Source organism: Scyliorhinus canicula, chromosome 3 (assembly GCF_902713615.1).
Source record: "Scyliorhinus canicula chromosome 3, sScyCan1.1, whole genome shotgun sequence".
NCBI lineage: Eukaryota > Metazoa > Chordata > Chondrichthyes > Carcharhiniformes > Scyliorhinidae > Scyliorhinus > Scyliorhinus canicula.
This window is the reverse complement of record NC_052148.1, coordinates 238,133,674-238,160,887: the sequence shown is the minus strand read 5'-3', so window position 1 is coordinate 238,160,887 and position 27,214 is coordinate 238,133,674. Positions and strand designations below refer to the sequence as shown.

At 45.8% G+C, this 27,214-nt stretch overlaps 1 protein-coding gene across 5 annotated transcripts in view; it reads right to left on the bottom strand.

Annotated features, from left to right (window-relative positions):
- Nucleotides 1–18,952: 18,952 nt before the first annotated feature.
- Nucleotides 18,953–27,214, bottom strand: part of LOC119963381 (la-related protein 1B-like) — a 153,271-nt gene continuing 145,009 nt past the window's right edge. For 4 of the 5 annotated variants that reach the window (XM_038792423.1, XM_038792424.1, XM_038792426.1 and 1 more), the window contains one exon: nt 18,953–20,824. In XM_038792423.1, coding sequence (XP_038648351.1) covers nt 20,582–20,824 — 243 coding nt within the window. In that variant the 3' untranslated portion in view covers nt 18,953–20,581. The remainder of the gene's footprint in view (nt 20,825–27,214) is intronic. The other variant, XR_005460087.1, reaches the window with a different exon arrangement.

Here is a 27,214-nt window from a genome sequence, read left to right as displayed (position 1 = left end):
TACGTTCTTCCCGTGTCTGCGTGGATTTCCTCCGGGTGCTCCAGATTCCTCCCACAGTCCAAAGATGTGCAGGTTAAGTGGTTTGTCCATGCTAAATTGCCCTGGATGGGGATACGGGGATAAGGTGGAGGATTGAGCCAAGGTCGAGTTCTCTTTCAGAGGGTCAGTGCAGACTCGATGGGCCGAATGGCGTCCTTCTGCACTATGGGGATTCTATGAAATGCAATCGGGCAAAAGTTGACATAGCAAGAAAAGGAGCCATCAGGACAGGTGACCAAAAGCTTGGTTAGAGAGATGCCTTGTCAGAAACCAGTTAAATGAAGGGAGAGGCAGAGATGTGGAGGAGCTTGGGGCAGGAATTCCAGGTGATCGCCAGTTGAGGAGTGACAAGATGGCGTGGTGGCACAATGGTTAGCACTGCTGCCTCACAGCGTCAGGGACCCAGGTTCACATCCAGCCTTGGGTGACTGTATGGAGTTTGCACTTCACCCCGTGTCTGCGTGGGTTTCCGCCGGGTGCTCTGGATTCCTCCCACAATCCAAAGATGTGCAGGTTAAGTGGGGTTATGGGGATAAGGCGAAGGAGTGGGCCTAGATGGGATGCTCTTTCAGAGGGTCGTTTCAGACTCAATGGGCCAAATGGCACTTTCGGAATTCTATTTTTGGGTTGTGGGTGTGAGACCCACGCAGACGGGGGGAGAATGTGCAAACTTCACACGCACAACAACTCAGGGCTGGGTTGGAATCTGGGTCCTCGGCGCAGTGCTAACCAGTGCACCACCATGCTGCCCCATCTTGACTATTTTTAAGGCAGAGCTAGCTGGACTGTTGATTAACAAAGGGGTGAAGGGTCATCAGGGGTAGGCAGGATTGTGGGGTTGAGATTACAATCAGATCAACCATGATCGTATTGAATGGCAGACCAGGCTGGAGTGGCCTACACCTGCTCTAAATTCGTATGTTCATATGAAGATCTGAAAAAAGTGTTGGCAAGCTAGAAATACCACTTCAGAAGATGAGAATACTATAAAACATCATCGTGCTCAGTGAAGGCATATTATATTCATAACTTTTAACATTCCATGTGGACTTTGTTCCTTTCAAAAATGTTTGTTTCAATATGCTGCTGCAAAGATGACCTCTGGTCAGCTGCCCTGGCTTGTATATTCAATAACACTCATTGTATAACAGAGACAAAACGGTACATCCCCGACGAAAAGGTGTCAGTTACATCTAACACAACGCCATTCCTTCTTTTAAAATTTAGTGTACTCAATTCATTTTTTCAAATTAAGGGGCAATTTAGCGTGGCCAATTCACCTACCCTGCACATCTTTTGGGTTGTGGGAGTGAGACCCATGCAAACATGGGGAGACTGTGCAACACAAGGCCATTTCTGAATTGAATAAGTCTTTTTTTTAAACAGAGGTGATTGTCTAAACCTCTTTCAGGGTTAATGCAATTTATTAATGAAAATAATTATGCATTTTAGCAGGATTAGGCGAATTCAGTTGTTATGAAGAATGGTTCAATGTTTGAACAAAGAACAAAGAAAATTACAGCACAGGAACAGGCCCTTCGGCCCTCCCAGCCTGCGCCGATCCAGATCCTTTATCTAAACCTGTTGCCTATTTTCCAAGGATCTACTTCTCTCTGTTCCCCGCCCGTTCATATATCTGTCCAGATGCATCTTAAATGATGCTATCGTGCCCGCCTCTACCACCTCCGCTGGCAAAGCGTTCCAGGCACCCACCACCCTCTGCGTAAAAAACTTTCCATGCACATCTCCCTTAAACTTTCCCCCTCTCACCTTGAAATCGTGACCCCTTGTAATTGACACCCCCACTCTTGGAAAAGGCTTGTTGCTATCCACCCTGTCCATACCTCTCATAATTTTGTAGACCTCAATCAGGTCCCCCCTCAACCTCCGTCTTTCCAACAAAAACAATCCTAATCTACTCAACCTTTCTTCATAGCTAGCACCCTCCATACCAGGCAACATCCTGGTGAACCTCCTCCGCACCCTCTCTAAAGCATCCACATCCTTCTGGTAATGTGGCGACCAGAACTGCACGCAGTATTCCAAATGTGGCCTAACCAAAGTCCTATACAACTGTGGCATGACCTGCCGACTCTTGTACTCAATACCCTGTCCGATGAAGGCAAGCATGCTGTATGCCTTCTTGACCACTCTATCGACCTGCGTTGCCACCTTCAGGGTATAATGGACCTGAACTCCCAGATCTCTCTGTACATCAATTTTGCCCAGGACTCTTCCATTGACCATATATTCTGCTCTTGAGTTAGATCTTCCAAAATGCATCACCTCGCATTTGCCTGGATTGAACTCCATCTGCCATTTCTCTGCCCAACTCTCCAATCTATCTATATTTTGCTGTATTCTCTGACAGTCCTCCTCGCTAACTGCAACCCCACCAATCTTAGTATCATCTGCAAACTTGCTCATCAGACCACTTATACTTTCGTCCAGATCATTTATGTACATCACAAACAACAGTGGTCCGAGCACGGATCCCTGTGGAACACCACTAGTCACCTTTCCCCATTTTGAGACATTCCCTTCCACCACTATTCTCTGTCTCCTGTTGCCCAGCCAGTTCTTTATCCATCTAGCTAGTACACCCTGAACCCCATACAACTTCACTTTTTCCATCAACCTGCCATGGGAAACTTTATCAAATGCTTTACTGAAGTCCATGTATATGACATCTACAGCCCTTCCCTCATCAATTAACTTTGTCACTTCCTCAAAGAATTCTATTAGGTTTGTAAGACATGACCTCCCCTGCACAAAACCATGCTGCTTATCACTGATAAGTCTATCTTCCAAATGTGAATAGATCCTATCCCTCAGTATCTTCTCCAACAGTTTGCCTACCACTGATGTCAAGTTCACAGGTCTATAATTCGCTGGATTAACCCTGCAACTCTTTTTAAACAAAGGGACAACAACAGTCCTCCGGGACCTCACCCGTGCTAAAGGATGCTGCAAAGATATCTGTTAAGGCCCCAGCTATTTCGTCCCTCGCTTCCCTCAGTAACCTGGGATAGATCTCATCCGGTCCTGGGGACTTGTCCACCTTAATGCCTTTTAGAATACCCAAAACCTCTCCCTTCCTTATGCCGACATGGCCTAGAGTATTTAAACATCCATCCTAGCCTCAACATCCGTCATGTCCCTCTCCTTGGTGAATACTGATGCAAAGTACTCATTAAGAATCTCACTCATTTCCTCTGACTCCACGCATAATTTCCCTCTTTTGTCTTTGAGTGGGCTAATCCTTTCTCTATTTACCCTCTTGCTCCTTATATACGAATAAAAGGCTTTGGGATTTTCCTTAACCCTGTTAGCCAAAGATATTTCATGACCCCTTTTAGCCCTCTTTATTGCGCGTTTGAGATTTGTCCTACTTTCTCGATATTCCTCCAAAGCTTCATCAGTTTTGAGTCGCCTCGATCTTATGAATGCTTCCTTTTTCATCTTAGCTAGTCTCACAATTTCACCCGTCATCCATGATTCCCTAATCTTGCCATTTCTATCTCCAATTTCACAGGAACATGTCTGTCCTGCACTCTAATCAACCTTTCCTTAAAAGACTCCCACATTTCAAATGTGGATTTACCCTTAAACAGCTGCTCCCAATCCACATTCCCGAGCTCCTGCCAAATTTTGTTATAGTTGGCCTTTCTCCAATTTAGCACTCTTCCTTTAGGACCACTCTCGTCTTTGTCCATGAGTATTCTAAAACTTACAGAATTGTGATCGCTATTCCCAAAGTAATCACCAACTGAAACTTAGAACATAGAACAGTACAGCACAGAACAGGCCCTTCAGCCCTCAATGTTGTGCCGAGCCATGATCACCCTACTCAAACCCACGTATCCACCCTATACCCGTAACCCAACAACCCCCCCTTAACCTTACTTTTATTAGGACACTACGGGCAATTTAGCATGGCCAATCCACCTAACCCGCACATCTTTGGACTGTGGGAGGAAACCGGAGCACCCGGAGGAAACCCACGCACACAGGGGGAGGACGTGCAGACTCCACACAGACAGTGACCCAGCCGGGAATCGAACCTGGGACCCTGGAGCTGTGAAGCATTTATGCTAACCACCATGCTACCCTGCTGCCCCTAAGATATCTGTTAAGGCCCCAGCTATTTCGTCCCTTCAACCACCTGGCCGAGATCATTCCCCAATACCAGATCCAGTATGGCCCCTTCCCGAGTTGGACTATTTACATACTGCTCTAAAACACTCTCCTGGATGCTCCTTACAAATTCTGCTCCATCTACGCCTCTAACACTACATGAGTCCCATTCAATGTTGGGGAAGTTACAATCTCCCATCACGACCACCGTATTGCTGCTACCTTGTTCGAGAATCTGTCTACATATTTGTACCTCTACTTCAGGCTCGCTTTTGGGAGGCCGATAGTAAAGTCCCAACAATGTTACTGCACCCTTCCTATTTCTTAGCTCGATCCATATTGCCTCAGTGCTCGAATCCTCCATTGTGCCCTCCTTAATCACAGCTGTGATATCATCTCTGACCAGTAAGGCAACTCCTCCACCCCTTTTACCTCCCTCTCTATCCCTCCTGAAGCATCTATACCCTGGGATATTTAGTTGCCAGTCTTGCCCATCCCTCAACCAAGTCTCAGTAATACCAATAACATTATATTCCCAGGTACTAATCCAAGCCCTAAATTCATCTGCTTTACCTGCTACACTTCTCGCATTAAAACAAATGCACCTCAGACCACCTGTCCCTTTGCGATCATCATCTGTTCCCCGTCTACTCTTCCCCTTAATCACATTGAGTTTATTATCTAAAACTTAGATTTAGCTTATACTGGCTTTAGTTGCTGCCTCTTTACTGACCTCTAACTTCCTAATCTGGTTCCCATCCCCCTGCCACATTAGTTTAAAACCTCCCCAACAGTGTTAGCAAAAGCACCCCCGAGGACATTGGTTCCAGTCCTGCCTAGGTGTAGACCATCCGATTTGTAATGGTCCCACCGCCCCCAGAACCGGTTCCAAAGTCCCAAAAATCTGAACCCCTCCCTCCTGCACCATCTCTCAAGCCACGTATTCATTCTGACTGTTCTTAAATTTCTACTCTGACTGTCTCGTGGCACTGGTAGCAATCTGAGATTACTACCTTTGAGGTCCTACTTTTTAACTTATCTCCTAACTCCCTAAATTCTGATTGTAGGACCTCATCCCATTTTTTACCTATATCGTTGGTGCCTATATGCACCACAACAACTGGCTGTTCACCCTCCCCCTTCAGTATGTCCTGCAGCCGATCTGAGACATCCTTGACCCATGCACCCGGGAGGCAAGATACCATTTGGGAGTCTCGTTTTCGACCACAGAAATGCCTGTCTACTCCCCTTACGATTGAATCCCCTATGATTATAGCCCTGCCAGTCTTTTTCCCGCCCTTCTGTGCAGCAGAGCCAGCCTCGGTGCCTGGCTACTACTGCCTTCCCCTGGTGAGTCATCTCCCCCAACAGTATCCAAAACGGTATACCTGTTTTGGAGGGAGATGACCGCAGGGGACACCTGCACTGCCTTCCTGCTCTTTCTCTGCCTTTTGGTCACCCATTCCCTGACTCCCTCACCTTTTATCCCAATATTTGGACATTAAAAAAACCATACAGATGTGGAACAAAATGGATATCAGGAGTTAAAAACTGAGCAGAGTTGGTTCATCGGGTGTTTGAAACGTGGAAACCCGGAGGAAACCCACGCTGACACGGGTAGCACGTGCAGTCTCCGCACTTTGACCCAGCGGGGAATCGAACCTGGGACCCTGGTGCGTTGGGGCAACTGTGCTAACCACTATGCTACCATGTTGCCCTCAAGATGAGTCCCACGCAGACACGGGGAGACTGTGCAAACTCCATACGGACAGTGACCTGGGCCGGGATCGAAACTGGGTCCTCAGCGCCGTAAGGCAGCAGTGAAAGCACAAACTTTTAACCAAGAATTAAAGGCTGTTTTGGTGGATGCAGAAATACAAACTGATTTGTGCAAATACAATTACAGGTGCCCTGTCAAGATTTTAAAGAACAAGGGATAGCAACAACACCTTAAAACCTGTTGAATTCATGAAGTTTATTAAAATTGTTAAATAACTTCATATTTTTGTAGTGAAGCTTGTTTTGTAAAAATGTTACCTGTGTAACGTTAAATGTTGGTTGTTAGAAAGTGTTTATGATGTTAAAACCTTTTATGTATTTTTGAACATTGTTGCAAAGAAAACTTTACCACAGTAAAGTTTTATTTTTTTCTGGAGGGGATGGGACAGGGTTCGCGTGTCAATCTTTGGCCCAGCAGCAGTACAGTATGGAAACATTTATTTAAAATGTCCAGGAAATTTGCAATTTGTTTTAACAATGTTTGAAAAGTTCTAAGAGATTGAATTATTTGTAAAGGAATCAAATCCAACTTCCCTGAAATGATGAGCGTTACAAGTCCATTACACCCAGAATCAGTACCAACAATAAAGATTCAAATGCTAGGAGGCTGGCAGACAGGAAGGACAGCTAGAAGCAGATCAGCAAGCAAGTGCAGGAACGCTCGAGGCATTGTGGGAACGGGCTTGGAAACTGTGAATAACTAAGAAACAGGGCATTTCATCAGAAGGGGTCAAACCGTGAACTGGGATGTTGCTGGTTGGTCAGTTCAAAAGGAACTCTGGAAAACTGCCCCGAGGGAAAGAGGATTCATAGAAACTCAAAAGATAAAAACCATTGTTGGATAGGACACCTGATCAACATTGCATGAACAAAGAACAGTTACACAGTTCCACAATATGCTACGCAGTGCTACATGTAGGTAGTGAGTGATGCGGAAGACGTATATTTGTTGTATCGGAAAATTAAAAGAAAAAGGTAAATTTCACTATGTATTTTAAAATTCATGTCTACATTGCTTCTCGAAATCCACCACAGCAGCTGGTGAACATGCAAAGTAGGAGCAGGTCACTCAGTCTTTTGAGTCTGCTCCACCATTCAATAAAGATCATGGCTGATCCAATTGGAACTTCAATCCCATATTCCTGAAACTATTATCGATTGCTGTAAATACCAATGTCCTTTAGGGAAGGAAAATCTGCCATCCTTACCTGGTCTGGCCTACATGTAATTCTTGACTCTTAAATCATAGAATCCCTACAGTGCAGGAGACCATTCAGCCCATCGAGTCTGCCCTCTGAAATGCCACTCAGTTCAAGGGCAATTAGGGATGGGCAATAAATGCTGGCCCAGCCAGTGACACCCACAACCCAAGAATTTAAAAAAACTGTAGCTCCAAATACTGAAAATGGCTAAAAGCTGTTGATATACAAGTTACTTGGCAAGCGTCTAGGTGCTCATTCCCAATGTAATAGGTATGGTGACAGAAATCAATCATACCATTATAAGAACATCTTTTCCAGAGTGGCACTTGAAAGAATTAACTGATGGCCATGATAAATTGCCCCTTAATTGGAAAAAATGAATTGAGTACTATAAATTTATTTTTAAAAAAATGCAAAATCAAAGTACAATTTAAAAACAAAAAAATTAGAGTGCCCAATTTTATTTTTGGTCAATTTAAGGGACAATTTAGTGTGGCCAATCTACCTAGCCTGGACATCTTTGGGTTGTGGGATCATAGAATTTACAGTGCAGAAGGAGGCCATTCGGCCCATCGAGTCTGCAACGGCCCTTGGAAAGAGCACCCTACTCAAGCCTACGCCTCCACCCTATCCCCATAACCCAGTAACCCCACTTAACTTTTTTGGACACCAAGAACAATTTAGCATGGCCAATCCACCTAACCTGCACATCTTTGGACTGTGGGAGGAAACCAGAGCACCCGGAGGAAACCCACGCAGACACGGGTAGGACGTGTAGTCTCCACGCAGACAGTGATCCAAGCCGGGAATAGAACCTGGGACCCTGGAGTGTTGAGGCAACTGTGCTAAGCACTATGCTACCATGCTGCCCTCAAGATGAGACCCACGCAGACTCCTGTTCTCCATTTTGTTCCACATCTGTCTGGATTTTTTAATGTCCAAACATTGGGATAAAAGTTTCAACCAACCAAACATTGAACCATTCTTCATAACATCTGAATTTCAGAGAGAGTTCATTGTCCAGAAACCTGTGCATCCGCACAATCACTGCCTGTAGTGGCTCCCATGCTCTTGGCTACTGCCTCAAGGACCTATGGGCTCAGCCCACCTCTGGGGCCTTGTCCAACACCTTCTCCTCTACCAACTTGGCCAACATCCTTGCGACGTAATTCATGACACTTGCTCCCTCTGGCAGACCTAAAATCCACAGGTTTTGTTGCCTGGACCTATTCTGCTGCTCCTCCACACTCGTCCACAGCAACTTGCAGAGATCCCACCAGGACCACCTCATCAACCTCCAAAGACACAATTCGGTCACTGTGGTCGGACACCACCTTTGGATGTTGCCCTCATTTTGAGGCACTTTTCCAACCGCTCCAGGGTCCCACTGCCCCCTCAATCACCTTAGACTAGTAGGTCTTCACCTTTCCTTGCTGCTGAAACTCCTTTTTAATGAAGCCCATCAATTGCTCAATCTGCAGCTTTCCCACCGCCACCGACCCTTTCCCCGCTGCCATTTCCACAATTGGAGTTCTTTCATCAGGTTATTCACTGTGTCAGCCGGGTCTGATAGCCTGTAAACATGCCCATCCAGGGGAGAACTTCTTCCCTTACACTCTCTTCTGAATCTACCCAAAACACGGGTGAAAAGGGGCAAAATCAACACTTTCAAACAAGGAGCCACCCTGTGTATTACCACTCACTCCATGGCCGCCACGGAGAGTCAAAGAGTTCATGGCAAACACATGGGGAAGGGTGCTAACATCCTCTGAAGTAGTCAGACCTTAAACACTGGATAAGCTTGATGCCATCTTGCCAAAGGAGTTGCAGCCTGCACTGGGAACCACTACCTGGTGGCTCAATAAGGGACTGATTGCCACTCATAATGCCCGCTGGCACTCAAAGGTGATTACACAGCATTTTAGTAGCTAGCATTGATCTTCACATCCTCTGAAAAAGCAGCCTGCTATTTGAAACCAAACATAGCATTGATGCAGATTTCAAGCTCTACCAGAAGTGGCTGTCACTATTTTATGTTCTCTTGCTGCTGCAACTGTGAATAGGATCTCAAACATGAGAATTTTTGGGACATGGTCAATATTTCACCAACATTTACCCTGCAGATTCTGAGGATTTCAACTAGTTCTGCGCTAGGAGCTACCCCACCTTAGCGGAGATAGGAGTCACCAAGATAAAGGGAGTTGTCATAAGCATCTTGCTGGGAGACCCGCCTCTATATGGATGAGGAATGGAATGACACAAGGCCAAGCAGAGCAGCAATAGTTGCTGTTGAAGGACAGGATAGCGTCTTTTCTTACAGTTGCATGTTCAGGAGATCCCTCCCCTATTTGGCTCTCTACTTTCAAGTCTGAGCTCCCTCTTCTGGCCCTAGGCCATTGTGCAACATATCATAGTGCGGCAGTCAATGCATTCCACTCCTTCAGTGAAAATGGTTGTGAGGAGCTTACACATAGCTCTCCACAAACACTGCGTCGAATTAGAGTTTGAAAAATACAGGTTTCTGGTTCCGCATCTCCAAGCAAATTCAAATCATGGGAATTAGCAATTAGAACTAAAATTGTGTGCTAAGTAGTCTTTAAAACTCTTGGTTCTCTTTTATCAAGAGAATGTCCGATGTGTATTAATCATTAATATAATAATCTTTATTGTCACAAGTAGGGGGGGAGGGGGAGGGATGGGGGGAAGAGGGAGGAGAGAACAGGGTTGCTGCTGTGCTGATTGAGGGGGAGTTGCTGGTAAGAGGGAGAGTTGGGGCGGGGAGCCTCCGCCTGGGAGGCTGGAGAGTGCGGGAGGCGCGGGCACGTGGCTGGCCTAAAAAAGATGGCTAGTCGGCAGGAACGGGGGAGGGGGCAGGTAGCCCCCCCGATCCAGCTGATCACGTGTAATGTGAGAGTCTTGAATGGGCCGGTCAAGAGGGTCCAGGTACTTTCGCACTTAAAGGGGCTGAAGGCAGACGTAGCCATGCTACAGGAAACACACCTGAAGATCGCGGATCAAACTAGGCTGAGGAAGGGATGGGTGGGACAGGTTTTTCACTCAGGGCTGGATGCGAAAAACAGGGGGGGGTCGCAATCCTGGTGAGTAAGCGGGTGGCATTTGAGGCGATGGGTATTGTGGCGGATAAAGGGGGTCGATATGTTATGGCGAGTGGCAGGCAGCAGGGGGCCCGGTTGGTGCTGGTGAATGTGTATGCCCCAAACTGGGACGATGCAGGGTTCATGAAGCGGATGTTGAGTCGGATCCCGGATCTGGAGGCAGGTAGTTTGATAATGGGGGGGGGGGGGGGACTTCAATACGGTTCTGGACCCGGCCCTTGATCGGTCTAGATCGAGGTCGGCAGCGGCTAAGGTTCTGAGGGGGTTCATGGACCAGATGGGGGGAGTTGATCCATGGAGATTTGCTAGGCCAAGGGCGAGGGAGTTTTCCTTCTTCTCCCATGTATACAAGGCTTACTCGCGGATAGATTTTTTCGTGGTCAGCAGGGCGCTAATCCCGAGAGTGGAGGGGGCGGAGTATTCGCCATTTTCAATCTCGGACCATGCCCCGCGCTGGGTGGACCTGGAGATAGGGGCTGTGGCGAATGGACGTGAGACTACTGGCGGACATGGAGGTCTGTGGGTGGGTCCAGGGGTGCATCCAAAGATATGTGGAGGCCAATGATAATGGGGAGGTGTCGGTGAGTGTGGTCTGGAAAGCACTAAAGGCAGTGGTCAGGAGGGAGTTAATCTCAGTTAGGGCCCACAGGGAGAAGGGGAGAGGGAGAGATTGGTGGGGGAGATACTGAGGGTGGATAGGAGATATGCGGAATCCCCCGAGGAGGGGCTGTTGAAGGAGCACCGGAGCCTCCAAATGGAGTTTGAATTGCTAACCACGGGGAAGGCAGAGGCCCAGTTGAGGAAGCTACAGGGAGCAGTGTACGAGTATGGAGAGAAGGCAAGTCGGATGTTGGCACATCAGCTGCGGAAGAGGGAGGTGGCTAGGGAGATTGGGGGAATTAGGGATAGGAGGGGGAACACGGTGTGGAGTCCAGCTAAAATAAACGAGGTCTTTAAGGACTTTTATGGTGAATTGTACGAGTCAGAACCCCTGGAGGGGGTGGTGGGGCATGCGACAGTTCCTGGACCAACTTAGGTTTCCAAAGGTGGAGGAAGGGCAGTTGGAGGGATTGGGGGCTCCGATTGAGATGGAGGAGCTAGTTCAGGGGTTGGTGAGTATGCAGGCAGGCAAGGCCCCAGGGCCGGATGGGTTCCCCGTTGAGTTCTACAGGAAGTTCTTGGAGCTGTTGCTGAGAATCTTTAACGAGGCTAAGGAAAAAGGAATCCTTCCCCCGACGATGTTGCAGGCTTTGATCTCGTTTATCCTCAAGCGTGATAAGGACCCATTGCAATGCAGCTCCTATAGGCCGATTTTGCTTCTTAATGTGGATGCCAAGCTGTTGGCCAAGATCCTGGCCACTAGGATTGAGGATTATGTCCCGGGAGTGATTCATGAGGATCAGACGGGGTTTGTGAAGGGCAGGCAGCTGAATACAAATGTGTGAAGGCTCCTGAATGTGATCATGATGTCCTCGGGGGGGGGGGGGGGGGGGGGGGGGGGGGGCGGGCGGGCGGAGAACGCAGAAGTGGTAGCGGCAATGGATGCGGAGAAGGCCTTTGATCGAGTGGAATGGGAGTACCTGTGGGAGGTGTTAGGTTTGGGTTCGGGGAGGAATTCATAGGCTGGGTCAAATTGTTGTACCAGGCGAGTGTTTCGACGAACCGGCTGCGGTCAGAGTATTTCAGGTTATATCATGGAACGAGGCAGAGGTGCCCTTTTTTCCCCCGTGCTATTTGCCCTGGTGATTGAGCCGCTGGCCATGGCGTTGAGGGAATCCAGAAACTGGTGGAGCACCGTGTCTCACTGTATGCGGATGACCTGGTTTTGTACATTGTGGATCTGGTGAAGTGGGTGGGGGAAGGTTATGCAGATTCTTAGGGATTTTGGAAACTTCTCGGGATACAAGTTAAATGTAGGGAAAAGCGAGCTTTTTGTGGTGCATGCAAGGGGCCAGGAAAAGAGGTTGGGGGAGTTACCGCTCAAGATGGTGGAGAGGAGCTTTCAGTACTTGGGTATCCAAGAGTTGGGGTGTTTTGCACAGCTCAATTTAGCGCGGCTGGTGGATCAGATGGAGGACTTTAGGAGTAGGAGGTGGGACGTGTTGCCACTCTCCCGGGCGGATAGGGTGCAGTCTGTAAAGTTGACGGTTCTCCCTAGGTTCCTGTTCATCTTCCAGTGCCTGCTTATTCTCATCCCCTACTTCTTTAAGTGGGCAAACAGGAGTATTATGGGATTTGTGTGGGCAAGTAAGACCCCACGGGTCAAGAGACTGTTTTTGGGAGCGTAGTCGTGAGTGGGGTGGGTTGGCACTGCCGAACCTGTGCAGCTATTGTGTCTATGTGTCTGTGAATGTGTCTATGATTCGGAAGTGGGTAATGGAGGGAGGGGGCGGTGTGGAAACGGCGTCCTGTACAGACACTAGCTTGGGGGCACTGGTGACGGCACGTTGCTGCTTCCGCCAACGTGATATACCACGAGCCCGGTGGTGGCGGCGACACTGAGGATTTGGGAGCAGTTGAGATGGCATGGGGGGAGGGGGTGAAGGTAGGGGCCTCAGTTTGGACCCTGATACGGAACAGCCACAAGTTCGTTTCAGGTAGGATAGATGGTGGGTTTCTAATCTGCATAGGGTGGGAATCAAAAGGACGGGGGACTTGTTTATCGATGGGAACTTTGCTAGTCTGAGGGCGCTGGAGGAGAAATTTGGGTTACCCCCGGGGAATACCTTGAGGTACATGCAGGTTCTGGCATTCGTGAAAAAGGTGGGGGAATTCCCACTGCTGCTTGCTTGGAGGATACAGGACAGGGTGGTCTCGGGCGTGTGGGTTGGGGATGGCAAGGTATCGGAAATATACCAGGAACTGCAGGCGGCGGAGGAGATCTCGATGGAAGAGCTGAAGGGCAAGTGGGAGAAGGAGCTGGACGAGGGCCTGTGAGCTGACGCCCTGGGCAGGGTCAATTCCTCATCTTGCGCTAGGTTTAGCCTGATTCAGTTTAAGTGGTGCATCGGGCGCATATGACAGGGAGAGAATGAGTACATTTTTTGGGGTAGAGGACAGGTGTGTGAGGTGTTCAGAGAGCCCAGCAAATCATGCTCATATGTTCTGGGCGTGCCCGGCACTTACGGAATTTTGGAAGGGCTTGCAAAGGCTATGTCCAGGGTCTTGGATACTTGGGTAGAACCGAGCTGGGGGATAGCGATATTTGGGGTATCGGACGATCTGGGAGTGCAGGAGTCGAAAGAGGCCGGAGTTCTGGCCTTTGCCTCCTTGGTAGCCCGGAGAAGGCTATTGTTAATGTGGAGGGACGCAAATCCCCCAAGCGTGGAGGCTTGGGTCAGTGACATGGTGGGGATTCTCAGGTTGGAGAAGATAAAGTTTGCCTTGCGAGGGTCTTTGCAGGGGTCCTCCAGGCAGTGGCAACTGTTCCTTGACTTTCTCACAGAACGTTAGGTGGAGGTCAGCAGCAGCAGCCCAGAGGGGGAGTAGGGGTGGGTGGGTTGATTTCATGTTATTTGTAAGGGGTGGATGCCCCACTTTGTTTTGTTTGTTTAATTTTTTAGTTGGTTAGAGGGTTAAATTGTTTTTCTTGATATATTGCTTTGTTCTATTTGCATTATTTTCTCTTTTGTAGTGTTTTGGAAAGATTATTGAAAAATCTGGAATAAAAACATTTTTAAAAAAAAGGACAGAGTTAAGTAAAGGATAAACGGAAATTGGCAGGATATTTGTCAAGTATTTAATTTGTGATTATAAAAAAGGATATTATGAGCAAATAAATCATTAATTATTTAAAAGTAATATAACACTATTAAACACTATAACTAAATATCCATCTGTCAACTCAGGTGTGACAATGCAGCGGAATGAAATCACTCCATTGTTGTCCATGCTAAACCAGGTTGACCCTTTTCAGTCACCTGTATCCCATTCTGTGACAAGTCATTACTAATAAACTTTTGATTTAATTTTAGATTTGATTTATTATTGTCACATGTATTAGTATACAGTGGAAAGTATGGTTTCTTGCATGCTGTACAAACAATGCATACCGTACATAGGTAAAGGTTAGATGGAGTTAATCAACTAAAAAATAATAATTTAGAGTACCCAATTAATTTTTTTCCAATTAAGGGGCAATTTAGCATTCCCTGCACATCTTTGGGGTTGTGGGGGCGAGACCCACGCAGACACTGGGAGAATGTGCAAACTCTACACGGACAGTGACCAGGACTGGGATTGAACCTGGGTCCTCAGTGCTGTGAGGCAGCAGTGCTAACCACTGCTCCACTGTGCTGCCCCTACAAAGCACAATTTAAGCAGTTCTTCCAGTGGTGAGAAGAAGAAAGTTTTACCCACAGGATTATGTTCTGGAACATCTTCTATTCACTGTTAAGTCAGGGTTGTCCAACACAAGGCTCATCAAAAACCTGTGTTCAAATAAGTAAGTGAAGTACAAGAGTCTGCAAGGAGCTGTTCCTCTAATTACAGGCCCGTCCTCTCCAGTGTTTGCTGCAGAGTCACTAGTAATGCAAAGAAACAGATTCTGATTGCAGGAGCAGCAGCGAGTATGTGAATGAGAGTGTGGACGTGGTTCACTTCCAGTCTGTGTGCCAACTCACCTCCATATCAATACACACACACAAGGATGACTGAGTGAGAACCCTGGGACCGAGTGCGAGCAGGACACTTGCACTTTAATAGTATTCTTTATTAATTGCTCAATTTTTAAAAATCATTTTACTGCTTAAGACTTTTTTTTTGGATGCCTCAAACTTTTTTTGAAATTAATGTTTAAAGTTATGCCAAACCAAAACTGAAATTTGCACATTAGTCCCTTAAATCATACAGCGCAGAAAAGGCCCCTCGACCCATCGAGTCTGCACCGACAATAACTACCCCTAATCTCATGCTAATCCCGTATCCTTGAATGTGATGGTGTTTTAAGTGCCTATCCAAGTGCTTTTTAAAGGTTGTGAGGTTTCCAGTCTCCCCCCACGCAGTGCAATCAGATTCTCACCACCCAGGGTGAAAAAATATTTTCTCAAATCCCTTAGAATCTCCTGCCCCTCACCCAACTACGTCCCCTTGTGATTGACCCAACTGAGAGGAACAGCTGCTTTCTATTTACCCTGTCCAAACTCCTCAATCTTGTACACCTCAAATCCTATCAACCCCCAGCCTTCTCTGCCCTCAAGAAACAATCCAAGCCTATCCAGTCTTTCCTTATAGCTCAGATGCTCCATCCCAGTGAATATCTTATGTACCTCCTCCACTGCAAACTGTACTCCAACTGTGGCCTAACCGACATTCTGTACAGCTCTAACAACCTCCTTCCTCTTATATTCTATGCCACAACTGATTGGCAAGTGTCCCATGTGCCTTAACTACCCTATTCACCTACTCTGCCACCTTCAGGGATTGGCGAACAAGTACCCAAGGTCCATCTGTTCCTCTGAGCTTCCTAGTGTCCTGCCATTCTTTACATACTGCCTTGTCCTGTTTCTTCTTCCAAAGTGCATCACCTTGCACTTATCATATATTATATATACATCATATATTATATATACCAAATATATGAAATGAAAAATGAAAATCGCTTATTGTCACGAGTAGGCTTCAATGAAGTTACTGTGAAAAGCCCCTAGTCGCCACATTCCAGCGCCTGTCCGGGGAGGCTGATACGGGAATTATACAGGATTATATATTGGACACCAGCCTCCAGTTACTTAAACATCCTTCTACCATCACCCTTTGTGCCCTATTACGAGCCAGTTTTGGATTAATCTCGTTTCCTGGAGTGCCATGTGCTTCACCCTCAGTCTCCCATGTGGGACCTTGTCAAAGACTTTGCTAAATCCATATAAATGACATCAACTGCAGTTCCTTCACCCGCACACTTGGTTACTTTATCAGCAAAATTCTATGAAATTTTGTTCAGCATGATCTTCCTTTGACAAAGCTATGCTGACTACCCTTAAATCAACCCATGTCTTTACAAGTAGAAATTCTCTCCTTCACAATTTTCTCCAAGTTTCCCTACCTGGAATGAGACTGGTCTGAGACTCGCTGGTCTGTAATTCCCTGGTTTACCTCTACCACCCTCTTGAAAAGTGGAACATCAGCAGTTCGCCAATCCTCTGGCAATTCCTGAGGCCAAAGAGGAATTAAAAACTTGTGTCAGAGCCCCCTGCAACTTCCTGCCTTGTCCCTCACAGCAGCCTGGGATGTAATTCATTTGGACTGGGGATTTTCAAAGCAGTCGAAGCCTCCAATACCTCCTGACTTCATATGTTATACTGTTCAAGGTCCTCATAGTCCCATTTCCTCAATTCTCAACCTGAGCCTTCCTTCTCATGAGTGAAGTCCAATGAGAAGTATTCATTTAACACCCTTGCAATGTCCTGCGGCTTCATGCACAGATTGCTCCCTTGGTCTCAAATGGGCCCTATTCTTTCCCTAGTTAACCTCTTTCCCTTAATGTAGTTATATAATATCTTGGGGTACTCCCTGATCTTACTTGCAAGTCCTTTATCATGTCCCCTTTTTGTTCTTCTAATTGCTTTCTTAAATTCCCTCTTGCACCTCTTATATTCCTCTAGCAGTTGAATGTCTCCCTTTGGACTTGAAATCCTTTCTCTTCCTCCTTATCCAGTCATGGATTGTCCTTGAATGAGAAAAACATTGAAGTGTGATTCCTCAGACAAAAATATTTGGACAACCCTAGTATGCATGAATGATGTGCGAGTTAAAGGACATGGGTTTGAAATTCTGTCTTGGCAAGGTGGCAAATGTATCTGGTAGATGATGCATACTGAAGACAGTACAAGTTTAGGCCAGCAGAAGAGTATTGAGTTTTTTTTTTGCAGCACACATATCCAAGTAAAAGGAGAATAACTTTTGTCTTGTAGGCCAGAGTAGCCAAAATAACCAATGTGTCTGTTTCTGGGCCGAGATGACTTCCAGAATGTTGACAGAATTGCATCGGTACTATTTGCAACATTGGCTGCCGAAGGAAATAGGTAGGATTTCTGGAACTTAAACCACTTCCAGTTGAGGAAAAATGAATGATGTGCAAGTTGAAGGACATGGGTCTCATTCAATATTGGCATTTTTGGTGAGAATCCCCACTTGCTTTCTCCAAAACATGAGAAACCTAACCTCAACTTCAATGTGGAAGTTAGAAAAAGAATAGATAAACCCAAACTGCTTGGATATATGTAGGGCCTCATGAACGGGCAGTTTTAAAAGCTGAGCTATACCTGCGCTTAGAAAATTTGAAGCAGTGATTCCTGATTTTAATCAAGTCAAAGAAAATAAAATTTTGCAGTTGAAATTACAGATTCAGTGGCATTTCTTAAATATTAGAATCCTCCAGACTATTTCAAAACAGATTTCAGAAATGTAACCTTTTCTTAAAAAAAAGCAACAATAAATAATGCATCAGGCAAGATTAACTGATGTCAGACTGATTGATGTAATTTATATAGCGCAAAAGTAGAAACGGTCAAAAAAGCCTAGTTCACTCTTGAAGCAGTCAATATCCAGTGGTATTTGGATGAAATGTGCTACTTTGTTTTAATTCTGTGGGTCTGGAGGTTTGAAACAGCTGATTTTATTAGATCTGATTGGTAGATAACTAATTGCTCCTAGTTCTGATTTAGGATTAATCAGCAACTCAGTTGTATGCCAATTAGTAGCAACATGGATTTAAAGATGATCTGGGCCGTAAAATGTTCATAGTACATACCCTATGCAACCCATCAAGACAAAAGCAATGCTTATAGATGCTATTTTCAAAATACAACTTTTTCCAGTAAGATGTGTGGGAGCTACAGAGCGGTAAAGTAACTCTACTGCACTCAAGTTAAAATTGAAAGTAACTTGGTGTACTGGATCTGTGCCTGTGGATCAGATGGACATTGTAAATTTTATGCATTCTTAAAACACTAATTACATAAAAACTGGTGAGAAAAATACATCTGTGACACCCCTTACATACAAGTCACATGATTTGTCATGTGTACAAGTGATGTTCAAAAACGTATTTACAAATGTATACATTTTTATCTTTAACTGCTTGGAGGTAAATGCTGACATTGATAAATTTATCAAGGTACCATAACTTAACCAGTTGAAAGATTCAGTGAATAATGTCAGATTGCTTACATTTTGCCATCTCTGATCTTTACGTCTAAAACCAGAAATCAAATGATGTACACAATTCATGTGATGAAGAGTTACACTGGATAGTTAATTATGAAGAATGTTGCAATTTCTGTGAAGAAATTTGAGATGTTGCTGTAGATTTTCAGATTCCATATACTGACCAGAAAGAGAAGTTCTTGAAACCTACAACTTTAAATGACAGTGCAGATCTGGTTTGCACAGCTGTAGCGGCGAAGCACTTTTCCGCAGAGAAACAACAAAATCAGAAACCATAGCTCACAGTCACATTTTCCATACCTACCAGTGTCTAGCTCAGAAGCAGCTTTGACAGAAGCATAGGAAACAGGTCACTCGAACAGCAAGACCAAAAACATGTGACAATCACAAAATAAATTCAAACACAATGCATTTCAGAATTTTAAAACCTAGAATACAATAGCCATCATAGTAATAGAGTCATGTTTTCCCTCTCAGGAAAAAGTCTCCAAAGAATCACAGTGAAACCAGTTATGTTTTCTGATTGATTTTGTATGTTTTTATATGCATTTTTAGAAAAGTCAAGAAGATTGCCACAAATTACACACGCTAATGCTAGATGTGCACACTTATTTCATTAGATGAAAAAATTAGGGTAAATATTCAAACTGATTACTTTAAATGGTATATACAATCTTTCTTCCAAGTATTTTACAATTGTTTCATTCAGTTGGGTTTAAGCCTGGATTATACATTAAGGTATGATATGCATGTTATTTCAGCAAATTATATCATGTACAGCTGCAGCATATTTAAAGTGGTAGTTATGTGGATTCCACACTGCTACTGTTCATTCTAGCCCTCTGATTACCAGCAATAATTTGTGATTACTGCCCAGACTTCCCTACATTCAAGTCTGAAGAGAAAGAAGACCAATAGATTGTTTTCACTGGTTGCGTTAGGATGCTACTCTGAATAGCATATATTTAAATAGAATAAATGTGTCTGATTTCCAAGTTTTTTCAGTAATTTTCACAAATGTGAATACAACCTTTCAAAATAAACCAGCAATCCACCCATCTTTTGCTAAGTATAATTTAAAATAAATGACAGTCTAATAATTCCCAAGAGCAAAATTAAACAAAATCACTTCAGCAAATGAGCACTTAAGTTTTTTTGTAAATTTTCCACAAAAAAAAACATTTTACAACAGTATAATGGCATTAAAAAATTACAAATCAATTGTGGTGCTTTACTGAAAGCACCATAAGCATAAAACAATGAAACAAAACCAGACTCCCCCAGTACCTCCTGAAGTGAGAATAATTTGTTATTTTATCTTTACCTGCATAACACGATGCAGATAATTTAAGCAGTGCAAGATATTAGTGATTCAGAAGACCATTTTTAAAAAGCCGCACAATCTTCTTCAGTTTTACTTTCATTCAAGCCCAAACCATACCATCTATGCAAGTCATTCTGTAACAATCTCCACTAAATTGTCAATAACTATGTAACCAACTGCTTTAAACCTAAAACACTCTGCATCCAGGATGATGCACAACCATTTTCAACACACTTTGTTAATTAAGTTATTCATTCAATTATGTTGCAACCTTGGTTATACCATCTTGGATGTAATAGTTTTTCTTTCCAGATTTTATTCTCTCCCTACCAAAGTAATTTCAATTGTACACTTCCCAGAAATAAATTTATGTACTCTGATATAGGTATTTATAATTAATAATTAACATTAGGAGGAACTGGCTGCGAAAGCACTATGGTAATGGACTAAAAAATAAATTTTCTTCTTTAAGAAGTATGAGAAATCCTCATTGAAATGTAAGGCATCCCAAATTCAAATGTGTAATTTTTGCATATTGTGCAGGAATGCGTTTCTGTAAACAGTAGCTCAAGGTAATCTTGAAAATCAAAATGAGGGGTATGACAAATTGATTAGATTCCAAGCTCCCCTCCTCCAAAACAACTGGCTGAAAGCTCAAACTTGGACTTGGGTTTTCCCATCCCCAAAACTGAAAGTAATATGAATATTTTCAAGTTTTTTTTTTTCTTTCATTGAGGCAGTGTCTAAAAACTGGACAAGGTCCTTGAGCTTAAAATACTGATGCGATTTGTATAAGCAGGGAGACGTGATGCAGAAGTCTACTTCTCAGCTGTTTCAGGTTCAGTCATGGCAACAGTTTGCTGGCTCATGTTCTCCTCAGATTTCCCAGATGATGCATCCCATTTGGAAGGGTTTGTTGAGACCTGAGGCTTATTGGTGAGCAAGGGCTTAGCAGCATTTACTGGTTTACTCGTAGAGGAGTTTGATAGATGTCTTCTACGACTACTGTCATCAGCTCCTGAAGAACGTCTCTTTCGACCAACCTCATCACCAAATGGGGGCTAAGAAATAAAAATATATTACCAACCCATTTCAACAAAAGATTCAGAAGCATAATATGTACATCGCAAAGTAGAGCACAGAACATTTTTGAGCAAAATATATAATTATGTTTAAAATAGTAAAACATACAAGCAGATTATTTGACTAGATCAGAAAGTATAAAATTGATTAGTAGCTTCAAGATATTGATGGATCTGTACCAACCAACCAGTCTTGCACAAATATGCATGATAATTATCTGGCTAGAATTGGGTTTAAAAGATCAGACGAGCATAAATAGCTTGCATGCTAACATAAAATAAAAGCAGAAAATGCTGGGATCCAGGCAGCACTTGAGGAAAGAGAAACTGTTTTGAGTACAGTAAGAAGTCTTACAACACCAGGATATCACAAGCCTTGCTTGGATTTCACAATGCTTGTGAAATCCTGCCAACTGTCCTGGCTTGAGACAATTCACACCTCTTTAACCTGTAATTATCCCTCTCTCCAGTGGCTCTATCTGGACCTGTAAAGACTTAATTACCTGCAAAGACTCGCATTCAAAGTATCACCTTGCATCATTTAATTTGTCTATGTACGTGTTTGTGGAACCCACCTCTTCATTCACCAGAGGAAGGTGCTGCGCTCCGAAAGCTAGTGATTCGAAACAAACCTGTTGGACTTTAACCTGGTGTTGTAGGACTTCTTACTGTGCCCACCCTAATCCAACTCTGGCATCTCCACATGTTTTGTGTGTATCTGACCCTTCAGAAAATGCTGCCAGGCCCAAGTTTTTCCCGCATTTGTTTTTACTTCAGAATTCCAGCACCCACAGTATTTTGCTATTAGTTGAAATGAAATGAAAATCGCTTATTGTCACGAGTAGGCTTCAATGAAGTTACTGTGAAAAGCCCCTAGTCGCCACATTCCGGTGCCTGTCTAGGGAGGTTGGTACGGGAATCGAACCGTGCTGCTAGCCTGCTTGGTCGGCTTTAAAATCCAGCAATTTAGCCCAGTGAGCTAAACCAGCCCCCAAGAGGTAATCTCATTGAAACGTACAAGATTCTGAATAAACTTGGTTTGTTCTCACTGTAATGACGGAGTTTGAGGGACTACCTGATAGAGGTCTACAAAATTATGAGGGGCATAGACAGAGTGGATAGTCAGAGGCTTTTCCCCAGGTTAGAGGGGTCAATTACTAGGGGGCATAGGTTTAAGGTGCGAGGGCAAGGTTTAGGGGAGATGTACGATGCAAGTTTTTTTTTATAACACAGAGGGTAGTGGATGCCTGGAACTCGCTGCCGGAGGTGGTGGAAGCAAGGACAATAGTGCCATTTAAGGGGCATCTTGACAAATTCATGAATAGGATGGGAATAGAGGGATACCGTCCCAGGAAGTGTATAAGATTTTTGTTTAGACGGGCAGCATGGTCGGCACGGGCTTGGAGGGCCGAAGGGCCTGTTCTTGTGCTGTACTTTTCTTGGTTCTATATTGTTTTTGCGTTAAGCACAGTGGTTAGCACTGCTGCCTGACACCACCGAGGACCTGAGTCTGATCCTGGCTCCAGGTCACTGTACGTGGAGTTTGCACATTCTCCCCGTGTCTGTGTGGGTCTCACACCCCACAACCCAAAAGATGTGCAGGCTAGGTGAATTGGCTGTGCTAAATTGGGGGAAAAAAAAGAATTGGGTACTTTATTTTAAAAAATTGTGTGTTTGTAACAGTTTTAGGATCAGGGCTGAATGGTAAAGATGTAAAACTACTCAGCAGCTTTACTAGATAAACTTATAGCCAAGTTCCGCACACACGAGTGCAGCCTCAACCAAGACCTGGGATTCATGTCGCATTATGTTCACCCCCCCCACCATCTGTCCTGGGCTTGCGAAATCCTACCAACTGTCCTGGCTTGAGACAATGCACACCTCTTTAACCTGGGGTTACCCCTATCTCTGGATCTGTAAAGACTGAATTACCTGCAAATGCTTGCATTCTAAGCATTGTCTGGCATCTTTGAATTTGTCTATATATATGTTTCTGGAACATACCTCTTCATTCATCTGAGGAAGGAGCAGTGCTCCGAAAGTTAGTGTTTGAAACAAACCTGTTGGACTTTAACCTGGTGTTGTAAGACTTCTTTTTTTTTTAAATAATTTTTATTGAAATTTTTCGATACAAACATTTACCCCTACTACATTTTAAATTATAACACAACAAATCCCCCCTGGAAAATCCTCCCCACGCCCTCCCCCGCGCGCACCCCCCCACCTCCCCCCCCCCAGCGCTACCAGTCTAGCAACCAAACCGTTTTTCCCTTTCTGCCGATGGCCTCGGGCAGTCATTGCCCGCGACCCCCCGCTGACGTGCTCCCTTCGTTGCTATCCCCCCCCCCCCCCCCCCCCCCCCCCCCCCCCCCCCCCCCCCCCCCTTTCTCCCCGGGTTGCTGCTGTTTCGGCCTCCAGTTCCTATCTCTGATCCAGAAAGTCAAGGAAGGGCTGCCACCGCCGGAAGAACCCCTGTACCGACCCTCTCAGGGCGAATTTGATTCTTTCCAATTGGATGAAGCTTGCCATGTCGTTTAACCAGGTGTTAACACTTGGTGGCCTTGTGTCCCTCCACTGAATCAAGATCCTTCTCCGAGCTACCAAGGACGCAAAGGCCAATATTCCGGCCTCCCCTGCCTCCTGTACTCCTGGCTCCACCCCAACCCCAAAAATCGCTAGCCCCCACCCTGGTTTGACCCTGGTTCCCACCACTCTCGATACCGTCCCCGCCACCCCCTCCCAGAACTCTTCCAGTGCCGGGCACATCCAGAACATATGTACATGGTTCGCAGGGCTTCCCGAACACCTAACACACCTGTCCTCACCCCCGAAGAACCGACTCATCCTAGTCCCCGTCATATGGGCTCTGTGCAGCACCTTAAATTGGATGAGGCCCAACCTTGCGCACGACGACGACGAATTGACCCTCTCTAAGGCATCCGCCCATGTCCCATCTTCTATCTGCTCTCCCAGCTCCGCTTCCCACTTGTCTTTCAGCTCCTCTATCGATACCTCCTCCACCTCCTGCATTATTTTGTAGATGTCCGAGACCTTCCCTTCTCCGACCCAGACCCCTGACAGCACCCTATCACTCACCCCTCTATCGGGAAGCAAGGGAAATCCTTCCACCTGTCGTCTGGCAAATGCCTTCACCTGCAGGTATCTAAACGTGTTCCCCGGGGGGAGCTCAAATTTCTCCTCCAGCTCTCCCAGGCTCGCAAACCTCCCCTCTATGAACATGTCCCTCAGTTGCCTGATGCCCGCCCTGTGCCAGCTCTGGAATCCCCCGCCAGTGTTCCCCGGGACAAATCTGTGGTTCCCTCTCAGTGGCGCCGCCATCAGACCCCCCACTTCCCCCCTGTGTCGCCTCCACTGCCCCCAGATTTTCAGGGTGGCCGCCACTACCGGACTCGTGGTATACCTTGTGGGGGGGAACGGCCATGGTGCCGTTACTAGCGCCCCCAGGCTTGTATTGCCGCAGGACGCCCTCTCCATACGTTTCCAAGCTGCCCCCTCCCCCTCCATCACCCACTTGCGCACCATCGATGCGTTCGCCGCCCAGTAGTATCCGGAAAGATTGGGTAGCGCTAATCCTCCCCTGTCCCTACTCCGTTCCAAGAAAATCCTTCTCACTCTAGGGGTGCCATGTGCCCACACATAGCCCATAATGCTGCTAGTTACCTTCTTGAAGAAGGCCCTGGGGAGAAAGATGGGCAAGCACTGAAACAGAAACAAGAACCTCGGGAGGACCGTCATTTTGACTGACTGCACCCTCCCTGCTAGCGACAGCGGTACCATGTCCCACCTCTTGAACGCCTCCTCCATCTGCTCCACCAGCCTTGAAAAGTTCAGCTTGTGGAGGGTCCCCCAGTTCCTTGCCACCTGCACCCCCAAGTACCTGAAGCTCTTTACTGCTCTCTTAAAGGGGAGCCGCCCAATTCCCTCCCCCTGATCTCCCGGGTGTATCACAAAGACCTCACTTTTACCCATATTTAATTTATATCCCGAAAAGTCCCCAAACTCCGCTAGTATTTCCATTACCTCCGGCATTCCCCCTTCCGGGTCCGCCACATATAACAACAAATCATCCGCATAGAGTGATACCCGATGTTCCTCCCCTCCCCTTGTCAGTCCTCTCCACCCCCCTGAACCCCTCAGTGCCATCGCCAACGGTTCGATCGCTAATGCAAATAGTAAGGGGGATAGGGGGCATCCCTGCCTGGTACCTCGATGGAGCCCAAAATACTCTGACCTCCTCCCGTTTGTAACCACACTCGCCATCGGGGCCGAATACAGCAGCTTCACCCACTTGATAAATCCCTCCCCAAACCCAAACCGTTCCAGCGTCTCCCACAGGTATTCCCACTCCACCCTATCGAATGCCTTCTCCGCATCCAGTGCTACCACTATCTCAGCCTCCACCTCCACTGCTGGCATCATAATCACATTCAACAGTCTCCGGACATTTGTGCTAAGTTGTCGTCCCTTTACGAACCCCGTCTGGTCCTCATGGATTACCCCTGGCACACAATCCTCTATTCTGGTTGCCAGGACCTTTGCCAACAGTTTGGCATCTACATTCAAGAGGGAGATAGGCCTGTAGGACCCGCACTGTACAGGGTCTTTGTCCCGCTTCAGGATCAAGGAGATCAGGGCCTGTGACATTGTCGGGGGCAGAACCCCCCCCTCTCGCGCCTCATTGAAGGCTCGCACCAGCACTGGACCCACCAAGTCCACATACTTCTTATAAAATTCCACCGGGAACCCATTTGTAAGACTTCTTACTTAAAATACTTTGATTGAACCTCACCAACTCTTTCCAAGCAGTACATTCCAGACCTGAACCACCTGCAGTGCTTTTTCTTATATCATACAAAGAACAAAGAATACAGCACAAGAACAAGCCCTTCGGCCCTCCAAGCCTGCGCCGATCCCGTATCATATCTAGACCAACCGCCTGTATCCTTCTATACCATGTCTGTTCATGTGCCTATCCAGATAAGTCTTAAAGGTCGCCAACATATCTGCCTCAACTACCTCACTTGGCAGCGCATTCCAGGCCACCACCAGCACCACCGTGTAAAAATATTTCCCCCGCACATCTCCACTGAACTTTCCCCCCCCTCATCTTGAACCTGTGCCCCCTTGTAATTGTCATTTGCACCCTGGAAAGTCTCCAACTGTTCACTCTGTCTATACCCCTAATAATTTTATAAACTTCTGTCAGGTCGCCCCTCAGCCTCCATCTCGCTAGGGAGAACAATCCCAGTTTATTCAATCTCTCCTCATAACTAATACCCTTCATACCAGGCAACATCCTGGTAAACCTTTTCTGTACTCTCGCCAAAGCCTCCACGTCCTTCTGGTGGTGCGGTGACCAGAATTGGTTACAGTATTCCAAATGTGGCCTAACCAACGTTCTATATAATTGTAACAATTTTCAATCTTTTATACTCGATACCCCATCCTATGAAGGCAAGTATGCCATATGCTTTCGTCACCACCATTTCCACCTGTGCTGCCACATTTAAGGATCTGTGGACCTGCACGCCCAGATCTCTCTATGCTCCTGATGGTTCTGCCATTTATTTTATAGCTCCCACCTGAATTGGAATGCATCACCTCGCATTTGTCTGGGTTAAATTCCATCTGCCATTTCTCTGCTCAATTTTGCAGCCTATATATATCCTGTTGTATTCTCTGACAATCTTCATCACTATCTGCAACTCCTCCAATCTTAGTATCATCCGCAAACATGCTCATCAGGCCAGCTACATTTTCTTCCAAGTAGTTCATATATATTTCAAAGAGCAGAGATCCCAGAACTGATCCCTGCAGAACACCACTAGTGTTCTCCAAGAATCTTTTCTAACAATTTCACTATCACTGACGTCAAGCTCACTGGTCTATAATTACCCGGATTATCCTTGCAATCCGTCTTTTAAAAAAAATTTTGAGTACCCAATTCATTTTTTCCAATTAAGGGGCAATTTAGCGTGGCCAATCCACTTGGCCTGCACATCTTTGGGTTGTGGGGGTGAAACCCATGCAAACACAGGGAGAATGTGCAAACTCCACACGGACAGTGACCCAGAGCCGGGATCGAACCTGGGACCTCGGTGCAGTGAGGCAGCAGGGCTAACCCACTGTGCCACCCTGCTGCCCTTCCAGCAACCCTTCTTAAATAACAGTACAGCACTGGCTATCCTCCAATCCTCTGGGATCTCACCTGTGGCCAATGAGGACACAAAGATTTCTGTCAGAGGTCCAGCGATTTCATCTCTTGCCTTCCTCAGTAATCGGGGATAGATGCCATCTGGCCTTGGGGATTTGACTACTTTAATGCTTTTTAACACACCTTACACTTCC